The sequence below is a fragment of the Elgaria multicarinata genome, chromosome 3, assembly GCF_023053635.1.
Source record: "Elgaria multicarinata webbii isolate HBS135686 ecotype San Diego chromosome 3, rElgMul1.1.pri, whole genome shotgun sequence".
Classification (NCBI taxonomy): Eukaryota; Metazoa; Chordata; class Lepidosauria; order Squamata; family Anguidae; genus Elgaria; species Elgaria multicarinata.
In genome coordinates, this window is record NC_086173.1 from 2,248,663 (window position 1) to 2,268,701 (window position 20,039).

The window sequence follows — 20,039 nt, forward strand, 5'->3', positions numbered from 1 at the left end:
ATCTCTTTAATGGCTGGGAGACTTCTCTCCTTTGTTTTATAGAAAGGCTTTGTAAAGCTCCCTAAAGTCCAGAGTTAGTGACAGTCTTGACCTCCTCAAAGAGGTTCTTATTCTTTGCCTATTTTTCTTTGCAGTGCTCAATCTGACTTTGATTGACCTTCCTGGTATCACTAAGGTGCCAGTCGGAGACCAACCCCAGGACATTGAGTACCAGATCAAAGATATGATTTTACAGTTCATTAGCAGAGAAAGCAGCTTGATTCTTGCTGTGACTCCAGCCAACATGGATTTGGCCAATTCAGATGCGCTCAAAATGGCCAAAGAGGTTGATCCACAAGGTAAAGTAATGCCCCTTTTTTTCCTTTTGGGGCTCATATACACGAAGCAGGATATTGCACTATGAAAGCGGTATATAAAAGGCAGGAGCCACACCAAGCAGGGTATAGCGGTATGAAAGCAGTATATGGCATGTATCAATGGGCCCCAACAGTTGTCAGTGCACTTCAATACCACTTTAAAGCAGAAGTGTGGCTCCTGCCTTTTTACATCATATTATTATTATTATTATTATTATTATTATTATTATTATTATTATTAATTTATTTATATAGCACCATCAATGTACATGGTGCTGTACAGAGTAAAACAGTAAATAGCAAGACCCTGCCGCATAGGCTTACATTCTAATAAAATCATAATAAAACAATAAGGAGGGGAAGAGAATGCAAACAGGCACAGGGTAGGGTAAACAGGCACTGGGTAGGGTAAAACTAACTGTATAAAGTCAGAACAAAATCAAGTTTTAAAAGCTTTAGGAAAAAGAAAAGTTTTTAGCTGAGCTTTAAAAGCTGCGATTGAACTTGTAGTTCTCAAATGTTCTGGAAGAGCGTTCCAGGCGTAAGGGGCAGCAGAAGAAAATGGACGAAGCCGAGCAAGGGAAGTAGAGACCCTTGGGCAGGCGAGAAACATGGCATCAGAGGAGCGAAGAGCACGAGCGGGGCAATAGTGTGAGATGAGAGAGGGAAGATAGGAAGGAGCTAGACTGTGAAAAGCTTTGTAGGTCAACAGGAGAAGTTTATATTGGATTCTGAAGTGAATTGGAAGCCAATGAAGAGATTTCAGCAGTGGAGTAACATGGTCAGAGCGGTGAGCCAAGAAGATGATCTTAGCAGCAGAGTGGTGAACAGAAACCAACGGACTGATGTGAGAAGAAGGAAGGCCAGTGAGAAGAAGGTTGCAGTAGTCCAACCGAGAAATAACCAATGCATGAACAAGAGTCTTGGCAGAAGAGACAGCCAAAAATGATTGAATCCTGGCAATACAGGAAAAAACGACAGGATTTAGCTACTGCCTCAATATGAGGAATAAAGGAGAGCGCTTTTATAGTGGAATATCCTGCTTGGTGTAGAAGTGCCCTCTGTTTTCCTTTTTCTGATATCTACTTACAAGCCCATGCCAGGTTTGGATGGGACTCTAAATTATCAATCTGAGCTGTTTTCCTGACAACAGAAAGCCTTGATTCCTCCCAGATAGAATGGACCAATGTCAAAATGGACCTCAGAAGCCTGATTCTGCTAAGATCCTGATTTTTAAAGGAATTTTTCAGTGGGTTCTGGAAGAAGAAAGCATGTAGTAGAAAACATGTCGTGGAAGAAGTCCTACAGTTAAGACAACTCTTAGCTTTGAGTGCAAAGCAGAACAACATTGAATAATTCGTATCCTCTGTGGCAGTAACTTTTAATTCAAGAATTAGAAACACTACAAAATATATAGGAAACCCACATCACAACACTGAGAAACCTGGAAATGAATAAACAAACTTAACTAATACTGTAATTTACTCCCCTTTACCTAGCACTGTACTGTGTGTCACATGTACGTCACATCTGTGCTGCTACTATATTGTTGAAGAGAAATTGCCTTGGGACTAACAGGGTGTGAAATGGTTCCTGAGAACTTCTTTAATAGCTCATCTGCATGTGTGTGCAACCTTCTAATCAGCAGTCCCGTTTCTTTCTCAGGCCTACGGACAATTGGAGTGATAACCAAGCTTGATCTGATGGATGAAGGCACTGATGCCAGAGATGTCCTGGAGAACAAGCTGTTACCGCTGCGGAGAGGTAGAAAGCTATTCAAACTTATAGCTGAGGGATATTCCATTGAATGAACTCAGCCTTGTGGCGCTAGTCAAATTCATAGTCCTGAATAAAGGCTTGAATGAAGGTAGCATCTGGCTTAATTATATGGCACTCAACCATTATTCATTGTATATCTAAAGTGCACTCAGTTCGATTGTGTCCAGAAGTGCTGGAGCAAGTGAAAGTAGCCAGTCTTTAGGTCAGTTAGCTGTTGTTTTCCTGCCCTCTGTCACCCAGGGCATTCCTGAACCTCTGAGATTTGCAGAGCCCGACAGCAGGCAACCTCCTTTTATACTGGGCACCTCTTTGCGCAAAATGCCAGCACAATGCTTGAGGGACAAGATCCACAGCCAAGCTTGTTAATAAATCCTAATATGTTTACAAGAAGCTATCAATTTTTTTGTCCTTTTGCAACAAGCAGTAGGTAGTTGGAGCCATATATACTCTTTAGAAACTGCAAAATTGCACAGCAAAAGAAGCAATTTTATGGTCCTAGCTCAGCCTTATGCATTCAGATCAGTTTATCTAACAGATTCCGGTTGCCAAGGTTATGATCCTGAACTACTGTTTCCCTCAGATACCCTTGAACTATCTGAGGAGTGAGATCCATCGGGGAGTGAAGCCAGGATCAGTGAGAAGAGCCTGTGTTGAGTGAAGGAATCTCAGGGGTTGCCTTTGAACTTCCCAGCGTGCCCCCACATAATACATGTTTATGTGTTTTCAAGTAAAGGAGGAGGAATAGAATCTTCCCAATTTTTTAAAGTGTGGCTTGTTAGGCTTTTGTGAGAGAAGCAAGTATTCCCCACTACTTAGCATCCTGTAGTTCCTGCCCTGTCATGACCAGCCCTCTACTCAGAATTTGCACTCGGGCCCTGTGCAAATGGTAAGGCAGAAACTAACATTTGGAGCTGTCCCACTCATAGGCTACATTGGAGTTGTGAACCGGAGCCAGAAGGATATTGATGGTAAGAAGGACATCAGAGCAGCACTGGGAGCTGAGCGCAAGTTCTTCCTTTCCCATCCTGCTTACAGACACATGGCAGACCGCATGGGAACCCCCCACTTGCAGAAGGTCCTCAACCAGGTGCGTTGTTCTTGTGGCAGCTCGGCTTTTTCTGAGTAGCTTGTCTTTAGCTGAAGATCATTATATGATGAGACTTCCCCATACTGCATCATGGAGGAAGGTGGCTCACCTCTCAACCCAAATGTGGTTTTTCCATCTCAGTGTTAGCGGATGAATTAGACTGTGCCTTAGTTTAGAGCTGGTTCAAACACTGTAGGCAGGTTTGACTGAGTCTCAGTACCTGGCAAGTTACTGGCATTAAATAAGTAAGCCAGTAGTGCTGATCTCCACTAATATGCAGGCTTCTCGGTGGATGTGTTCCATAAGTCAGTGATTGCTTTGAAAGGGATGAAAGGGCTGTGCTGGGAGCAGCAACATGTTCTTCTGTTTTTGTCATCCCCAGCAAAGTGAGCAAGTAGGGGAAAGGATTTTGATGCTAGAAAGAAGGGCAAGGTGAGACCTGAGGGGCTGGACAGAGACTAGCCTGCAAGGGGTTCTTGGGTTCTGTAAATACCCTGAACAGTGCCTTGAAGCCGTACCCTATTTCATTCTTTTAGAGCAAGATGAGGGATCCATCACACCACCGCTCTCCCTTGTTGAGAGCAAAATGGACTGAGAATCCTAGAATAGCAGAGTTGGAAGGGCCCTACAAGGCCATCGAGCCCAACCCCCTGCTCAATGCAGGAATCCACCCTAAAGCATCCTTGACAGATGCTTGTCCAGCTGCCCCTTGAAGGCTTCTACTGTGGGAGGGCCCACAACCTCCCTAGGGAACTGGTTCCATGTTGTACTGCTCTAACAGTCAGGAACTTTCCCCCGATGTCCAGCCAGAATCTTGCTTCCTGTAACTTGAGCCCATTATTTTGCGTCCTGCACTCTGGGGGGATCGAGAAGAGTCACAGAATCATAGAATAGCAGAGTTGGAAGGGGCCTACAAGGCCATCGAGTCCAACCTCCTGCTCAATGCAGGAATCCACCCTAAAGCATCCCTGACAGATGCTTGTCCAGCTGAGGTCGATAATGGGCCTCTGGCTTAAAAGGGAGACTGACCTGTCCTTGGCAGTAAGCAACGCACTGCTTGTAGAGCTGTTGATGTAAAACTATTGCCACGTTCTGTCTTCTTTTCCCCTCAGCAATTGACAAACCATATTCGGGAGACTCTGCCATCCCTGCGTAGCAAACTCCAGAGCCAGCTGCTGTCCCTAGAAAAAGAAGTGGAGGAATACAAGAACTTTCGCCCGGATGACCCTACACGGAAAACCAAAGCCTTGTTACAGTAAGTCAAATCTACATTGACGCCTGCCTCTCATCTGGATAGATTCCTTCCTCCTTGTATTATGTTTGAAGAAGTCACACCTGTGCCTCCTAAAAGGCATGAAAATGTAATTTTGTTTTATTTTGGAGGGGAAACTGTTGGGGGCAAGTATCCAGAAGTGATTGCGCTGCTCATTTATTACTTATGCACCACCGTTGAAGCACAGTGCGTTTTATTGAGTTCCATAACCAAAAAAAGAGGATTCCTGTCCATGAAGAGTGTTTAACTTAAATTTCAGCAGCGGGTAGGTATGAGGGATGGCTAGCAAAAGATAAGTGTAATCTTATGCAATTTTAGGTATTGAGGTACTGTAGCAAATATCGATGGGGATTAATGGGTTAAACCAAAGACTTGGAAAAAGTTGTTGCCTGAACATGAGACGTTCAGGGAAAGGCCACGCTGCATCCATTTCGCTAAGATAATTCCTGATGGAAGTGACCAGGTTAGTTTCCTTCACAAATGATATGTTTATGGAGGATATACTGTTGGATGTATAGGCCACCCTTCCCCACCTCCAGATGTTTTGCGCTCCAGATGTTGTTGGCCATTCTAGTGGCAGCTGCCACCAGAATGGCCAATAGTCAAGAATGCTGGGAGTTGAAGTCCAAAACATTGGAGAGTACCAGGTTGGGGAAGGCCAGGTTATACAAACCATCCGTATGTGTTGCACTGCCTTTTTATTGGATTCAACTGACAAAGTAGGAGACCCACTGTAACCTTTAAGACATCTTTTTTAAAGGTGCCCCCTGCCTATGTTCCACATTTAATAATGAAGTGTGTGTGGAGAGGCATTTTGGTTTGCTGCTGTGTAAATTTGAAGCTCAAATACTTCCATGCATACTGGCCATAGTTTCAAGTTGATCCGCCTGACAAGATCAATCTGTTTGGGTGGTACTTTGGCTACATTAAAGCAGCTGACGTTTGAGCGTTTTTAACATCTCGTTTTTTATTATAGAATATTTATATTTTAAAATCTATCGTTACCCACGTTAGGTAACACTTTTGAGTTACCTAGCACCTTTCAACTGGTACCATAGAAAGTTGCCTTGCGATACAAGAATGAAAGCACTTTGCCATATTGAGATGAGCATTAAGATCAGCGTTAACTGGAAGCTTCATCTCTTGTTCATACATGCCTGCCAACTGAAGTTCATCCACTAAAGCATTCTTTTGAATGTATATTCCTGACTGACCAGTCAGGGCTTCTACTGACTCAGCAAGCCTTGGCACGGTGGAAAGCTGTCATTGGTCCCCATTTATCTCTGTGCAGGATGGTCCAACAGTTTGCTGTGGACTTTGAGAAGAGAATCGAAGGCTCTGGAGACCAGGTAGACACACTAGAACTCTCAGGTGGAGCCCGAATAAATCGCATCTTCCATGAGCGGTTCCCCTTTGAGCTGGTCAAGGTAAAATTGATGTGTGTTTTTCTCTCCATAGCAGTTTGTGTGTGTCTGTGTGGGAGAGATTTTCAAGTATGGTGATTTCCCAGGCTACAGCTTTATGTCTTGTGCACAATCCTTGCTAACCACGTTCATCTCAAAGTTTGTCATTGCAGTAACAAGTTTCCCTAAGTCAAGCCACGCATAGTACTGCTGTATGACTATCCTACTTGCAGGCAGTCAACGGTATAAATTATCTCCCCTCAGCAGTGTCTTGCTGCCTCTGGTTAGGACAGAACAAAGCATGGATGTCTGCTCTTGGCTAGGGGCAGGACACTGCAGCAGTATGCGGTTAAATTGCGTAAAGAGGGCAATGGTTTAAGATCTGCTTTAGAATAATAGAATAGTAGAGTTGGAAGGGGCCTACAAGGCCATCAAGTCCAACCCCCTGCTCAATGCAGGAATCTACCCTAAAGCATCCCTGACAGATGGTTGTCCAGCTGCCTCTTGAAGGCCTCTAGGGTGGGAGAGCCCACAACCTCTCTAGGTAATTGGTTCCATTGTCGTACTGCTCTAAGAGTCAGAAAGTTTTTCCTGATGTCCAGCTGGAATCTGGCTTCCTGTAACTTCACCCCGTTATTCCGTGTCCTGCACTCTGGGAGGATCGAGAAGAGACCCTGGCCCTCCTCTGTGTGACAGCCTTTTCAGTATTTGAAGAGTGCTGTCATGTCTCCCCTCAATCTTCTCTTCTCCAGGCTAAACATGCCCAGTTCTTTCAGTCTCTCTTCATAGGGCTTTGTTTCCAGACCCCTGATCATCCTGGTTGCCCTCCTCTGAACATTCTCCAGCTTGTCTGCATCCTTCTTGAAGTGTGGAGCCCAGAACGACGCAATACTCTAGATGAGGCCTAACCAGGGTCAAATAGAGAGGAACCAGTGATTTGGAAGCCATACTTCTATTAATACAGCCCAAAATAGCATTTGCCTTTCTTGCAACCATATTGCACTGTTGGCTCATATTCAGCTTATGATGTACAACAATTCCAAGATCCTTCTCGTTTGTAGTATTGCTAAGCCAAGTATCCCCCATCTTGTAACTGTGCATTTGGTTTCTATTTCCTAGATGTAGGAATTAAATCCTAGATAAGCATTCCCTGCACCTCCTCGTCCAAATGCTGAAGAGCACTGGGCCCAGGACAGCCCTACGGTACCCCACTCATTACCTCCCCCCAGTTTGAGAAGGTACCATTGTTAAGCACTCTTTGAGTCCGATTCTATAGCCAGCTATGTATCCACCTAATAGTTGTTCCATCTAGCCCACTTTTAGCTAGTTTGTTAATCAGAATATCATGGGGCACTTTGTCTAAAGCTTTGCTGAAGTCAAGATATATGACGTCCACAGCATTTCCACAGTCCACAATTGAGGTTACCCGATCAAAAAATGAGATCGAATTAGTCTGACAGGATTTGTTCCTTACAAATCCATGTTGGCTTCTAGTAATCACTGCATTGTTTTCAAGGTGCTTACAGTTTGACTTCTTTATAATCTGCTGATCGTCTAGTTCCTTCCTCCACTTTCTGTAGGAGGAGAAAGTTATCACACACACATGGCAGGAATTTCTTGGAAGGGGCGCTTTTGGCAGTGTTTGTCTCCCAACAGATATTGGGGTAATTGAAGTCCCCCATCACTACATCACACTTCCTTGAAACACTGGCAGTTTGATTCTCAAAAGTTTCATCCTCCTCTTCTCCTTGATTGGGTGATCGGTAGTAGACTCCGATTATCATGTTCTTTTTATTCCTTGCCCCATTTATTTTAATCCAGATGCTCTCGATGGGGCTCCCAGCCTCATCCACCTGTATTTCTGTGCAGGGATAGCTATTTTTAACATATAGTGCAACTCCGCCTCCCTTTCTATTTCTTCTGTTCTTTTTGAACAAGTTATATCCTTCAATTGCTATATTCCAGTCATGGGAGTCATCCCACCAAGTTTCAGTTCTACCTATCAAGTCATATTTACCTTCATGTATTAAGAGTTCAAGTTCGTTCTCTTTGTTTCCCATACTCTAGTCATTAGTATATAGACATCAAAGACCATGTGCTTTATAGTCTGGCTTTGTTCCTTAATTATTGTGGACACTATTTGGAGGCACTATTGGAGCTGTTCTCTGTATTGTGGTGCATGGGCCTTCATCCATTGTTGCCTTGAAGTTTACATCTCCCATCCCCGTGAGATTCAATTTAAAGCCCTCCTGATCAAGTTCTTCATGCTGTGGCCGAACTCATTCTTTCCAGCCCTTGTGAGGTGCAACCCATCTGTTGCCAGCAGTCCATCTTCCAAGTAACGTAGCCCGTGGTCCCAGAATCCAAAACTCTCACGTCGGCACCACCTTCGTAGCCAGTCATTCACCCAGAGTATTTTTCTTTCCCTTTCTAATCGTCTTCCAAGAATTGGTAAAGACCATCTAGGTCTTCACCTTTAGTTCGTGTTACACAAGGGCACAGACAATGTTTTTGGAAATGTTTGGATGAGTACATTTTATTTATTTATTTATTGCATTTCTATACCACCCAATAGCCGAAGCTTTCTCTGGGCGGTTTGATTTATGTTTATTGTGGTACTTAATGCACATTTTGAGCAGCAGTACCATTTTGGGTTGCTATGATAATGCCTCTTCTAAGGTAGGGTTTGTCATTTTCAGCATCCACTTATTTTGACGGGGAGAGGGAACCCTTCTCTAAATCCATCCAATGCAAAATTCTTTAGAAAAAAACAAGAGGGGAAGGCTCTTGGGTGTCACAAAACAGAAGAGAGAAAAAAGTTCTTAGGTGCCAGGTGCCTGATTTTTAAAAATTTCTGCCCAACATATTTCGGAAAGAAATTTCCATCCTCAGAGGCCTTATTTTTCTTCAGATGTACGGAAAAGAATCTTTCCAATATTCCTTCGATCCTGAAATGGAGCATAGTAAAATTCTTTACCTAGAGCGGCATAGTCGACGATTTCCCCATGTACTTTTAAATGGCAGTGAAAATGTTTATTTCCTCAGGCATTTGTGAGAACCCTTACAAGTGTTTTGCCCTCCTGCTGATGTCTTAGCTTAGTATTGTGTTTACATTTTAAAATGTAAGAACATAAGAAGAGCCATGCCGGATCAGATGAAGGGTTCATCTAGTCCACATTGTACAACCAGCTGTCAACTAGGAATCCACAAGCAGGACGCAAGCACAACGGCAATGTAATATTTTTTAATTGTACGGTGCTGTGTACTCTGGCGGATGAGCCATTTATAAACTTTAATACAGAATCTTGTGGTGAATTGCCGTCAGAGCACAACAGCTTCCCATTTGAGGATGCCATTCTTAACAGAGAGAGAGAGAGAGAGAAGAAGAAGAATGGTTATACTTGAAGAGAACAGGTTAAGACTTTCCTCTTTGCCCAGGCACATGGTAGCACATCTTAATCACCCACATGTTTATTTTAATGGTTTTTTAATGCTTCATGTATGTATGTTCTGTGTTTTAGAATTTTAAATTTTGTATACTTGTTTTTATCTCATTTTAGAATTTCTGCAAACCGCCCAGAGAGCTCTTGCTATGGGGGGGGGGGGGCGGTATATAAATGTAATAAATAAATAAATAAACATTTATCCTTCTTAGTGGAAAGAGGGTATATCTTGGCCTTACTTGTTGGTTTGTGGGCCATCTGTAGTAGGAGAGATGTAGTAATGAACACAAGCAGTTTAAGTTAAAAAAAATAGTTCAGTTCTTGAGATGACACCGCATTATATCATGCTTCCACACACCACACCCCCAGCAATGGCTAACGTGTGGTGGTCTCCACAGTTCGTGGCCCAAATTAATGGCTCAAGTAGGTGCTCAGGTTTTGTCCCAGGTTGAAGTATGCACTGAAATTCAGTGACCCCTAACCCCTACCAGATGGAGACAGAATTGGATGAGAGGAGCTACCTGTTTCGGGATGCCCTCCTTCCACTGAGGAGAATGCTTGTAGGTAAGTACCCTTCTTTGGCTACTATACCTTTGTATCCTGGATCTTGGCATAGATTCTCACCAAAATGGCCAGCAATCATCAAGCCATCCGTGGAAGTAGTCTGTATAAAGAAAAAAGGAGGGCCCCTCTTTGTCATGAAGGTATTCAGCAGCTGTGTTTCCATCTCCTTGAGTCTTTGGCTCTATTTCTTTTAGATGGAGTTTGATGAGAAGGATTTGAGACGAGAAATCAGCTATGCAATCAAAAACATCCATGGTGTAAGGCAAGTATTGGAACAGTAGCTGACACAGAACAATATCCTCTTGAGCTCTGCTGATGAAATGTATATAGTGATAGTTATCTCTGGCACTCAGGTCACATTGTCATTCAGTCTTGGTGACTGGCAGGGCCACCGAAAGGGAGAACTCACTTCTTGGGTGGAATTTGAACAAGAAGAGTGGGAAGAGGGAGGTTGTGGGCTCTCCCACACTAGAGGCCTTCAAGAGGCAGCTGGACAACCATCTGTCAGGGATGCTTTAGGGTGGATTCCTGCATTGAGCAGGGGGTTGGACTCGATGGCCTTGTAGGCCCCTTCCAACTCTGCTATTCTATGATTCTATGAAGAGAGAAGCCTGGGCCTGCACATCCATTGGCAAATATTCTTAGCATGGCTCAGCTATACAAGAGAGTAAAATGAATAGCACAGCACCTCTGACTGCGACCTTTTACTCCCTCTCCCATCCCAAAATCTTAGCACTCTTAATTTTGCTTACCCTGGAAGCAAAGATTCTGCTGAAGGAGATGCATTTTGGAGCTGCACATTGGCTGCTCCTGTGTGTAGCTAAGTGTGCACTCCAATTGCTATTAATATTAATGGGTCAAATATAGGATGTATAAGCAAGGAGGTTCGACAGTCCTGTTGCAGGAGGGGAAGTTTACCGCTTCCTGTCGGTCCCTCCACTTTGGGGGCAATGGAATGCGAGCTCCATTGGTTCCAGAGCAGTCAACTTGTCTCCCCACCCCCTTGTCTTGGCAAAAGCACCTGCCGTGATCTTTGCCCTTTCCGGCTCTCCTTCCGTCCTCTTCCAGTCCGTGTCCTCTGTTTCTTAGTCATTGTGGGGCCTCCTCCCAAGAGCCAATATCCTTACCATTTTCTTTCTTGTCACCCACTTGCCTCTCTCCAATTCCGATGAAGAAGAGAGCTGCCTTAGGAAAAACAAAACAGCCCTCTTTAAATAAGTACATTGCAAGATTCAGTTTGCAGAATGTCTTCCTGGAGCAGAGATTAGGATTTGTCCCACTTCTGCCCCACCCACAACAACCTTTTCATTTTCTGATGCCCTCATTCCATCCCTTGGGCTGCATTATATAGTTGAAACGTGCTCCTGGCAGGGAAGGGTCTTGTTTCAGAGGAAGAGCTGTAGTTATGGGGAGGGAATTGTGTTCTAAAATGTTGCCAGTCTTTAAACCTGTTCTCTTCCCCCCCTTTGTTTTTCTTCTCCGCCATGTCTGTGCCCTCCCTCCTGCGTGCGGATGACTGTAGGACGGGGCTGTTCACACCAGACTTGGCATTTGAGGCCATTGTGAAAAAGCAGGTGGTGAAGCTGAAAGAGCCTTGTCTGAAGTGTGTCGACCTGGTTATTCAGGAGTTAATCAATACAGTTAGACAGTGTACCAGTAAGGTATTGAACTAGCTGGAGGCAGCCTAGCCCTCACTGAGTGGGGTTGGGGACACCTGCCAAAACTGCACTGTTCTAATCTGCTCACCTTGCCTAGCACAACCTCCAGGAATTGCTGCAAACAGCTTCGAAAATCCTGATTGGCTGGTGTTGAGATGGGGACCGGCGTTCAGCCGGGAAGACCGCCCAGTGTCGTATGCTTTGCTTCTGCAGAAGTGCTAGATTGCGGCCCAGTGTGGTCTGGACTACAGTCTTGGTGTTGCGGCCCATTGTAAGCAGGATTGGTCTGTGCCTTAAGCCTCTCCTGCTTTCATCTCCTGCCTACAAACAGAAGCTGTTGTTGTGAGTCCTCTGGAGGTTGCCTAGGTTATTGGGCAGATTCTTCTTGGATCCTGGCCCTACTCTAAGTGCATGGCTTCTTGATCTGCCATTTAAACCGCTCCCTCAACTTTTTCGCAAAGCCACGGCCAATAGGGGGCAAAGCTGTTGTTCTGGCAAATTAGCTTCAAATGCATTGGAAAAATTACCTATTTCCATACTAAAGGTTTGGAATTGCAATGTTACAATATGGTTATCCTGTGTATATGGATTATTTTCCTATTTAAAAGCTGACCTCTCAAGAAACTAGCTTCTCCCTGCTTTTATTTTCTGGAATCAAAAGCAGTGTGTACAAACTGAGGCATCAGGTTCACGTCGCCTAGGTGCCTTCTTGGCAAAGCACTACGATCCTTAGCAAAGTAGTGAAGATGCTCCCCTTAAGAGCGGTTTACATTGCTTACTTGTTGCAGTGGTGTATGCTGTAGGTCGGACTTTGGGTCTGTTTCTGGCAGAAAAATTACAAGCTTTTGTTGATGTTGTGTGAAGAAGCCAGCACTTGCTCTTCAAGGTCCTTCAAGTCCTAGCTCTCTGAATGCAGCAGGACCTCCTGCTCTTTTTTTGCCCCATAAAGTATCTGAGCAGATGTTGAGTAGTTCTCCTGAGTTGAGAAAGCAAAGGACTCCATAAAGGAGCCTGTCTTCAAAAAAAACCCACAAACACCTCCTAGCCTGAACAGTAAGTGAACACTGCTTGCACCTCAGAAGAGGTGTATATGGGTGGTGGTGGAAAGCTATGAAAAGGGCGTACTTGAAGATACTGCCATGAGGAATCCAGGTCTCCAAGGTCTGACAGTCCCTGGCCTGGAGGAGTGGAACTCCTTGCAAGCTAGATGAATCGAGGAAACATCGTTGGACAAAGTGGATAGGCTGTGGGCATTACCGTGATGAAACGCTGATTGCCGAGACAGGCCTCTTTCTCACTGATGTGGTCAACCTGTGTCTGGGCTTGTAACACTCTCCAACGCAAAACATTTTCTGCACATTGAAAACTATTATGTTAGGGCGAAGAATTCTAGCCTAGCATCTCATTGACATGTTATTTTTTTTATATATGGAGGAGCCTTCAGTCATGTGAGCCCCCCTACCCCGCCTCCACTTTCTGGTACAGCCCAGACACACATTGATGACCATGGTCACAGCAGTAATTCCAGCATCTCATGGCTTATTTAGCAATGGGTGCAAGGCCAACAGTGGTGTGCTAGGTAAAAATAGCAACCTTCGTCAATTGCTGTAAATATTCTTCTCTTCTCCCCCCCTCCACCCCACCACCACCCCCAGAAAGGGACTTGTACTGATTCCAGAATGTGGCAAAGTCTGGCTCAGGGTTGGCCAGCCTTTCTGCCAAGTTTGCCACAAGTGAAGTCCAGAGTATAAGGTAGCAGCGCTCTGGTTTCCTCTGTATCCCACATGCAGCATCCCAACCCCATGCTTGAGGGAGGCTTCATTGTTGTCTCCTGAGATGACAAGCAGGTGGCAGTACAGCCTTAAAGGGAGGCAGGACGTGTAAGTCTGAGACTTTCCCACTCCTTCCCAAGAGTTCCACAAAACTCTAGATTAGCTTTTCCCAACATGATGTTCTCCAGATGCATTGGACTACAGTTCCCAATTGGCCACACTCTCTGAGTCTGATGGAAGTTGTAGTCCAAAACATCTGGAGGACAGCAGGTTGGGGAAGGCTGCTCTCGGTTAAACTGAGCTGTAGACTCAGGAAGAAGCTCCCATGAACGCCTCCCTCCTTTCCTCTATAGAGGGGCATTTTTTTCTGCCTTTGGGAGCCAGTAAGAGATGGGTTTTCAGGTGCTTTTTGCCAAGCACCTCTTATTGTCACTTTGGACCCTTTGCAAGGAGCAGCCAGTCAGAACGCAATCCATTTGCAGCAGTACTTGAAGCTAAGACTGAGCCCTGCTGAGCAGCTCAACTCTCACAAGATCCTGGGAGGGAGCAGGTCCTGGTTGGCAGTTGGCAACACGAGAAGGATCTTCCTGAGAAAGTGCTGCTGCTTTTTCATTTGCACATGACTAACCTGTTGAATCTCTTTCTCCCCTCTCTGTCACTTTTCCTCCTTGTTTTTCTTCGGAATTTCTCCTTTCTGTTCGCGCTTTCTGCATGGTGCAGGACGGGGCTCTTCACGCCTGACATGGCTTTTGAAGCCATAGTGAAAAAACAGATTATAAAGCTCAAAGAGCCCAGTTTGAAGTGTGTTGATCTCGTGGTCTCAGAGCTGGCCATGGTCATTAAAAAGTGTACAGAGAAGGTAATGAGTCTCTACTCTTCTTCCCCCTCCTCCATCTCCCTAACGCGTCCTAATAGCCAGAATATGGCTGCTTGTGTTGCCAAGCTAAAAGAAAGACTGAGTGCATTCAAGTGAGAGCACAGCCTGTCCCTGCAACTGCCAGGGTGCGTCCTCGCTACGGGACCTTAATCGGAATATTCAGTTGCTCCCTTTGCTCCTTAGAGGGCTTTTCCTGTGGGCTCCTGCACTTGGATCGGCTTCACAGTAGGGTCCTGAAGTGACACTGCACAGCTGTTGCTTGGCCCGTAATAGTGTAATTGAGCCTGCTTTGGAAAGCAGCCGGACTCCAGGGGCATTTCCTATGACACAGCTGCTCTGTGCCAAAAGAAGTTGTGTATTTTATTTATTTATTTATTACGTTTATATACCGCCCCATAGCCAAAGCTCTCTGGGTGGTTTACAAAAGTTTAAAACAGTGAACATTAAAAACAAATATGCAAAAATTTAAAACCATCAAAAGCATAAAAACAACAAGATCCACTTAAAACAACTATTCTGGGGTCAGTTTAAAAAGTCAGCATGTTAACTGCCTAGGAGAAGAGAAAAGTCTTGACCTGGCGTCAAAAAGATAACGATGTTGGCCAGGCAGGCCTTGTCGGAGAGATCATTCCACAATTGCGGGGCCACCACTGAAAAGGCCGTCTCTCCCTTGTTGCCATCCTTTGAGCTTCCTCGGAGGAGGACCTTAGATGTTGAGCGTAGTGTACAGATAGGTTCATGTCGGGAGAGGCGTTCCATCAGGTATTGTGGTCCCAAGGCGTGTAGGGCTTTATAGGTTAAAACCAGCACCTTGAATTGGGCTCGGAAACGTATAGGCAGCCAATGCAAGCAGACCAAAATCGGTCTTGTATGTTCAAATGTAGACTCGGGAAGTATGGCACTGAGTCATGAAAAGAGCTCTGATATTTATTCACTCTAAGAGCACATTGGCAATATGTAATCAACGCTTCCACGATGACTTGTGGTAGCCATTTCTATTTAATAAAACGGCAAGCAGCTCTCATTCTCCCTGTGACACTAAGAAGGCAGTCTTGTGCATGTTCCTTTCTCCTGCTAAACTCCATGGGAATGTTGGGCTGCTTCCCAGAGGTAGACCATGGGGGATTCAGTAACTGCCCCCCCCCTCAAAAAACCTCCAATGTTTTGAATCCTTACTGAAGCGGCAAAAATTCTACTTATTTGGTGCATTGATCCTTCCAGGGTGGTAAAACTGGGAAGCAGCCCAGGCCCTCTCTTCCTGTGTGTCTGTGTGAATTTTGCTTAAGGCCTCAGAGATCTGATCTCTTCCCCATTTGTCCTCAGCTTGGTTCCTACCCTAGGCTGCGAGAAGAGACAGAGAGAATTGTTACTACATACATCAGAGAACGTGAAGGGAAAACTAAGGACCAGGTAAGCAGTCTGTTTATTTACCCTCCAAATAATCTTTCGAATTGTTGTTTTATGGCTGAGCTGGTCTTGTCATCTTTTTTCTCTTTAGATTCTCCTGTTGATTGACATAGAGCTGTCTTACATCAACACTAACCATGAAGACTTCATTGGATTTGCCAAGTGAGTGTCTGTTTCCAAATAAACTACCAAAGGGGATGGGAAACATGACATGGCCTGGAGAGAGTGTCACTCTTAAGAGAGGTTCTTTGCCAAGCAGCAAATGAATATCAGCTGGATCAAGCAGAAGCCTAAGCATACTTGAATTGGTTTTGGTTTCTTAACGCAGAGATGCTCTCTATTAGTACAGATCTCAGTACTGTGGTTAAATGAAATTGAATGACTCGAAGCTGAAACTAGTCATGTTAGGTCGAGATCCCAAATACTTGGGCTGCATTCAGGCAGCGCAATAGTCAATGATGGGTAAATAGTAAACTCCACAGTTGATTATCGAGGGGGTACTCCCCGCATGACGTGATTATAATCAACCATGGTGTGGATTAAGGGCAGCGTCGAGTTGACTATTAGTCAATGGTTTATTTGATTGGCTCCCCGCCCCCCCAGTCCTCCTACTGATATCCCATCAGCCATTGTGAGTTCGGCCTGCTGGACTAGAGCGGCAGCCACTGCTTTCGTCGCTCTTGCCAGGGGACTCTGTAGTCACTGAAAATAACCAACTGTGTGTGACGAAATAGTCAGTGGTTATCTGCGTTTTGTTATTTTGGCCGAATAGCCAACCATGGTGTGAAAAAGTCCCGACCGACAACACAATAGCCGACCGTTGACTATTTAATGCACTGTTGGTTATTGCGGCATCCGAACCCAGTCTTGGAGTAGTAATTAACACACTAACAGACACATAAACACACACAGAGCGAGAGAACAAACACATCATATGTATTTCATTTGTTTTAACTTTGATTTGGGTCCTGTACCATTCTGAAGGCTTGGAGCAAGTGCATCTGAAATGCACATTTTTAAAAAGCCTGTTAAAATTAAAACTTTAGAACTCATATTGACTTGGTTTAGATTCTTATCATGCCCTGTGCCAAAGACTTATGCCTAACTACTAAAAGCCAGTCAAAATAGGAAGGTCTTACTCCACTTCCAGAAAAAATGCTTTGACAATTCTCCATAGTGCAGCCTTTGAGACTGTTCCTCCGTACGTATGTGCGACTGGGAGCAGCCCCAATTGAGAGATTGTAAGGAGTTGTAGTGTTGAGACATAATAAGGAGAATTGTTTGCTGGCATGTAGAATTCAAAGCACTTTCTCTATAGGAGAGAAAACAACACCTTGAATTGTGACCAAAGGGAAATAGGGAACTGGGCAAGATGCAGGAGAACTGGTATGCTCTGCTCTGAGTCCATCCTCAAAGTTACCAATTCAAGAATAATAGTTGCCAGCTATTAATACATCAAAAAGGGATGCATCCTTCCTTCTATATGGAAATGGTAAAAAACGCTCTTGGCTTGGAAGGAATCATCTTGACTTTCACATATGACAGCTGATCCAGGTGCACCTTGAGGCTTGTGATGCTATCTGATCCCGAGGTTGTATCCAATGTTAGTCTAACTTAAGTCCCATTCATTTCAGTGGGTCTACTCTGTGTAGGACTGGCATTGAATACAACCCCTGTGATTACTTCTTACGTCCTCCTTTGTCACCTCTGATGCTCATAAGTCTTGAGATGCAAGGCTGGGGGAAATGACAACTGTAGGTATCCCTTCAACAGCGATGTACAATATGACAGGAGGGGGGGAACCAAGTGTCTTACTCACACCTGTTCTGACTCATACTATTCTTACATCTTGCATAGCTTCTCTCACTAGTTTCTCACTTCTTTTATTTAAATACATTTGTATTAATTCTTGCAATATGTTTAGTTTGCTTCTCAAATTCTTCTTGGCTTACCTCATTTTAAGTTTAAACTCTGTCCAGCTGAGTCTATGCCCCCTTTGATTAGATATGTACTTCCGCTTTTTAAAGGCTGAAGTTTTGCTTTTTATAACCCCCTTGAATGTTTAATCATGTTGACATCTTTTTGAACAGGCTTGTGCACTTTCTAATACATAGTATATGCTTTGTTTGTTCCTCTTGTTTAAAGCAATTATAACCTCCAACTTTCTGAGGACTTTGACCCTTCTAGCCTATACCTTTTGGCCTTCTTTTAATTTACGTGCTTAACTTAACACATAATTTCTCTAAGAAATGAATCATCCCGAATTAAAAGCTCATCATTAGTCTGCTTCTGCGAGAAGTCATTTTGGGTGCTTCTTTACAACTATTATATTTCTACTCACACCAGGCTGGTTCCCTTATTGTTCAAGTGGAGCATGCCTGTTTCATACATTTTTCTCTCTTCCACAAAATATTCCCAGTATATAACAGTATATAAACTCTGATTACAGATTTCAACTTGATGCCTTATCTCAGCCTGCAGTTATGCTTGTGCATGGAGTAGGCAGTAATACTTAAAAAGCTGCTTTGGTGGTCCTAGATGGAGAGAGCAATCTTATGGCCTCTAGACAGCATCTGGGGTACCATAGGATGCTGCCGATTTCTTCCTCTGCACCTGTACAGAACTATAAGCACGGGGGAAGAGATCCGTCCAAGGATCTTCTGTCCCCCACCTTGTCCCAGCTACCATGGAACGTTTCTCTTACGAGTTGCAATTGCGACCTCATAAGAGAACAGAGGGAGAAAAAATGGTGACCTGGTCAGCAAGGAGGAGAGGAGAGGCTGGATTGCACAGTGTTCTATGGCCTCCCCTTCCCATCCTCTGAATGATAAGTCATAGGATAGGTACAAGGCTCCAATGTCAGAGCCCTCTCTCTACCAGAAGTGCATCCCACAAGGTTGCACCCTTATTTACTTAAATCCAGGACGTTTTGATTGTTTCACAATATCTTACGTACTTCGAGGTTCCTCTGTAACTGCTGCCGCCCAGCTTTCTCTAGTGGTCTATCCGGGTGCCTTTCTGTTCATAACCTTTATGCCAAGCAAACCATGTGCGTGTCATAAACCCAATTATCTATGCTTGTAATTAACAAATCTCCCAATAAGAGAAATGCATGAGGTATTTGGCACCAGCATAGCAAGTAGTCTGAACACAACCTAGGCATCCCTTCTCTCTCTAGGGTAGTGTGTGTGTTTTCAGTTTTTATTTATGTCTCTTCCTTTCACAATTCACAGTTCTTTCCCCCCCCCCTTAATCTATCTTGGTTTTTCTTTGAATTACCTTTCTTTTTCCTCTGGATGCCTCTGAAACTTCTCCCAATCTCCCCAGCTGTTACACTGAGCAGCACATGGTGGCTGGGTGCGTATTTGCTTGTGACAGTTTATCCCTTTTATGGCTAGAGTCCAGCTTGTCTAACCCTTTGGAACAGTTGTTGAAGAGGGTCTTATGAAGACTGGGGTAAAGATTGGAGCAGTTGTTGAAGGGATTTTTTCAAAGTCTGGGGTAAAGATTGGAACTGGGCAGTGGAAACTGGTTTCCACAATTGCACTCTCCAAGAGCAAGGGCCCCAAGCCCTTTGGCAAGCACCATGTGTCCAGTCATGCAAAGATTCTCTTGCTGGAGATCTCATTTGTGCTGCAGATTAGAGAAGGTAAGAAATAGCAGGAGTTTTTTTTAAGTGCCAGGGGTGACCCTTGCTGGGGTTTTTTAACCTTTGCTGTATCCCAGCACACACACACTCACTCTGCAGTGGACAGCAGTGAGACAGGAATGCTTGTTCCATTTTGTATGCACAGAACTCTAATGGGATCAGAGGTGGTGAAAACATGAGATGATCAGAAACTTAGAACTTTCAGTTCTTAAAAATTCTATCCCACCGTAGTCATGGAAGTGCCGCTTGCCAAGCATGAAGAAGTGAGATGAAGCAGGACCATCGGTGCTCTGTGTGGCTGCCTGCCTGCCTCTCTCCCTGCCTTCAGATATGCCCCTTTTGCTCCTCATTTATGCAGTCCTTTATTCCTGCTATTGCAACCCAAAAATCAGATTCAAAATGAAAAATGCAAATTGAGCTGGAGTTGGGTTTACTTGTTTATGCCCACCGGTTATATGCTGTTCTCAAAATCACTTGCAGCATAGCGGCCCGTGATAGAAATGCTTCCATCAGCTGGAGGAGGATAATGAATCTGCATGCTCTACGTACATGTAGTTGGATAACGGGGCACTTGGGGCACTCACTGGTGTGAGGCGAGTTGCTGGTGTGAGGCAAGTTGCATCTAGCCAACACGGTGTCCCAGCGTTATTGCATTAATAGTTCTAAAAGTTGACACTGCGTGGGACAGGATCAACATTTTAAACCACCTTACTAATTTGAAATGCTGTGAAAGGACTAGAGTTGGTGTATTAAAATTGCAGCAAACAGTGC

At 44.4% G+C, this 20,039-nt stretch overlaps 1 protein-coding gene across 8 annotated transcripts in view; it reads left to right on the plus strand.

Annotated features, from left to right (window-relative positions):
• The window catches only part of DNM2 (dynamin 2), an 80,860-nt gene that overhangs the window by 26,381 nt on the left and 34,440 nt on the right, over window positions 1–20,039 (plus strand). For 5 of the 8 annotated variants that reach the window (XM_063119053.1, XM_063119054.1, XM_063119057.1 and 2 more), the window contains exons 4-12: window positions 135–338; window positions 2,022–2,120; window positions 3,062–3,222; window positions 4,335–4,477; window positions 5,787–5,922; window positions 10,100–10,167; window positions 11,428–11,566; window positions 15,536–15,622; window positions 15,711–15,781. In XM_063119053.1, coding sequence (XP_062975123.1) covers window positions 135–338; window positions 2,022–2,120; window positions 3,062–3,222; window positions 4,335–4,477; window positions 5,787–5,922; window positions 10,100–10,167; window positions 11,428–11,566; window positions 15,536–15,622; window positions 15,711–15,781 — 1,108 coding nt within the window. Of the gene's footprint in view, window positions 1–134; window positions 339–2,021; window positions 2,121–3,061; window positions 3,223–4,334; window positions 4,478–5,786; window positions 5,923–10,099; window positions 10,168–11,427; window positions 11,567–14,055; window positions 14,195–15,535; window positions 15,623–15,710; window positions 15,782–20,039 lie in introns of all 8 variants that reach the window. The other 3 variants (XM_063119055.1, XM_063119058.1, XM_063119060.1) reach the window with 1 other exon arrangement.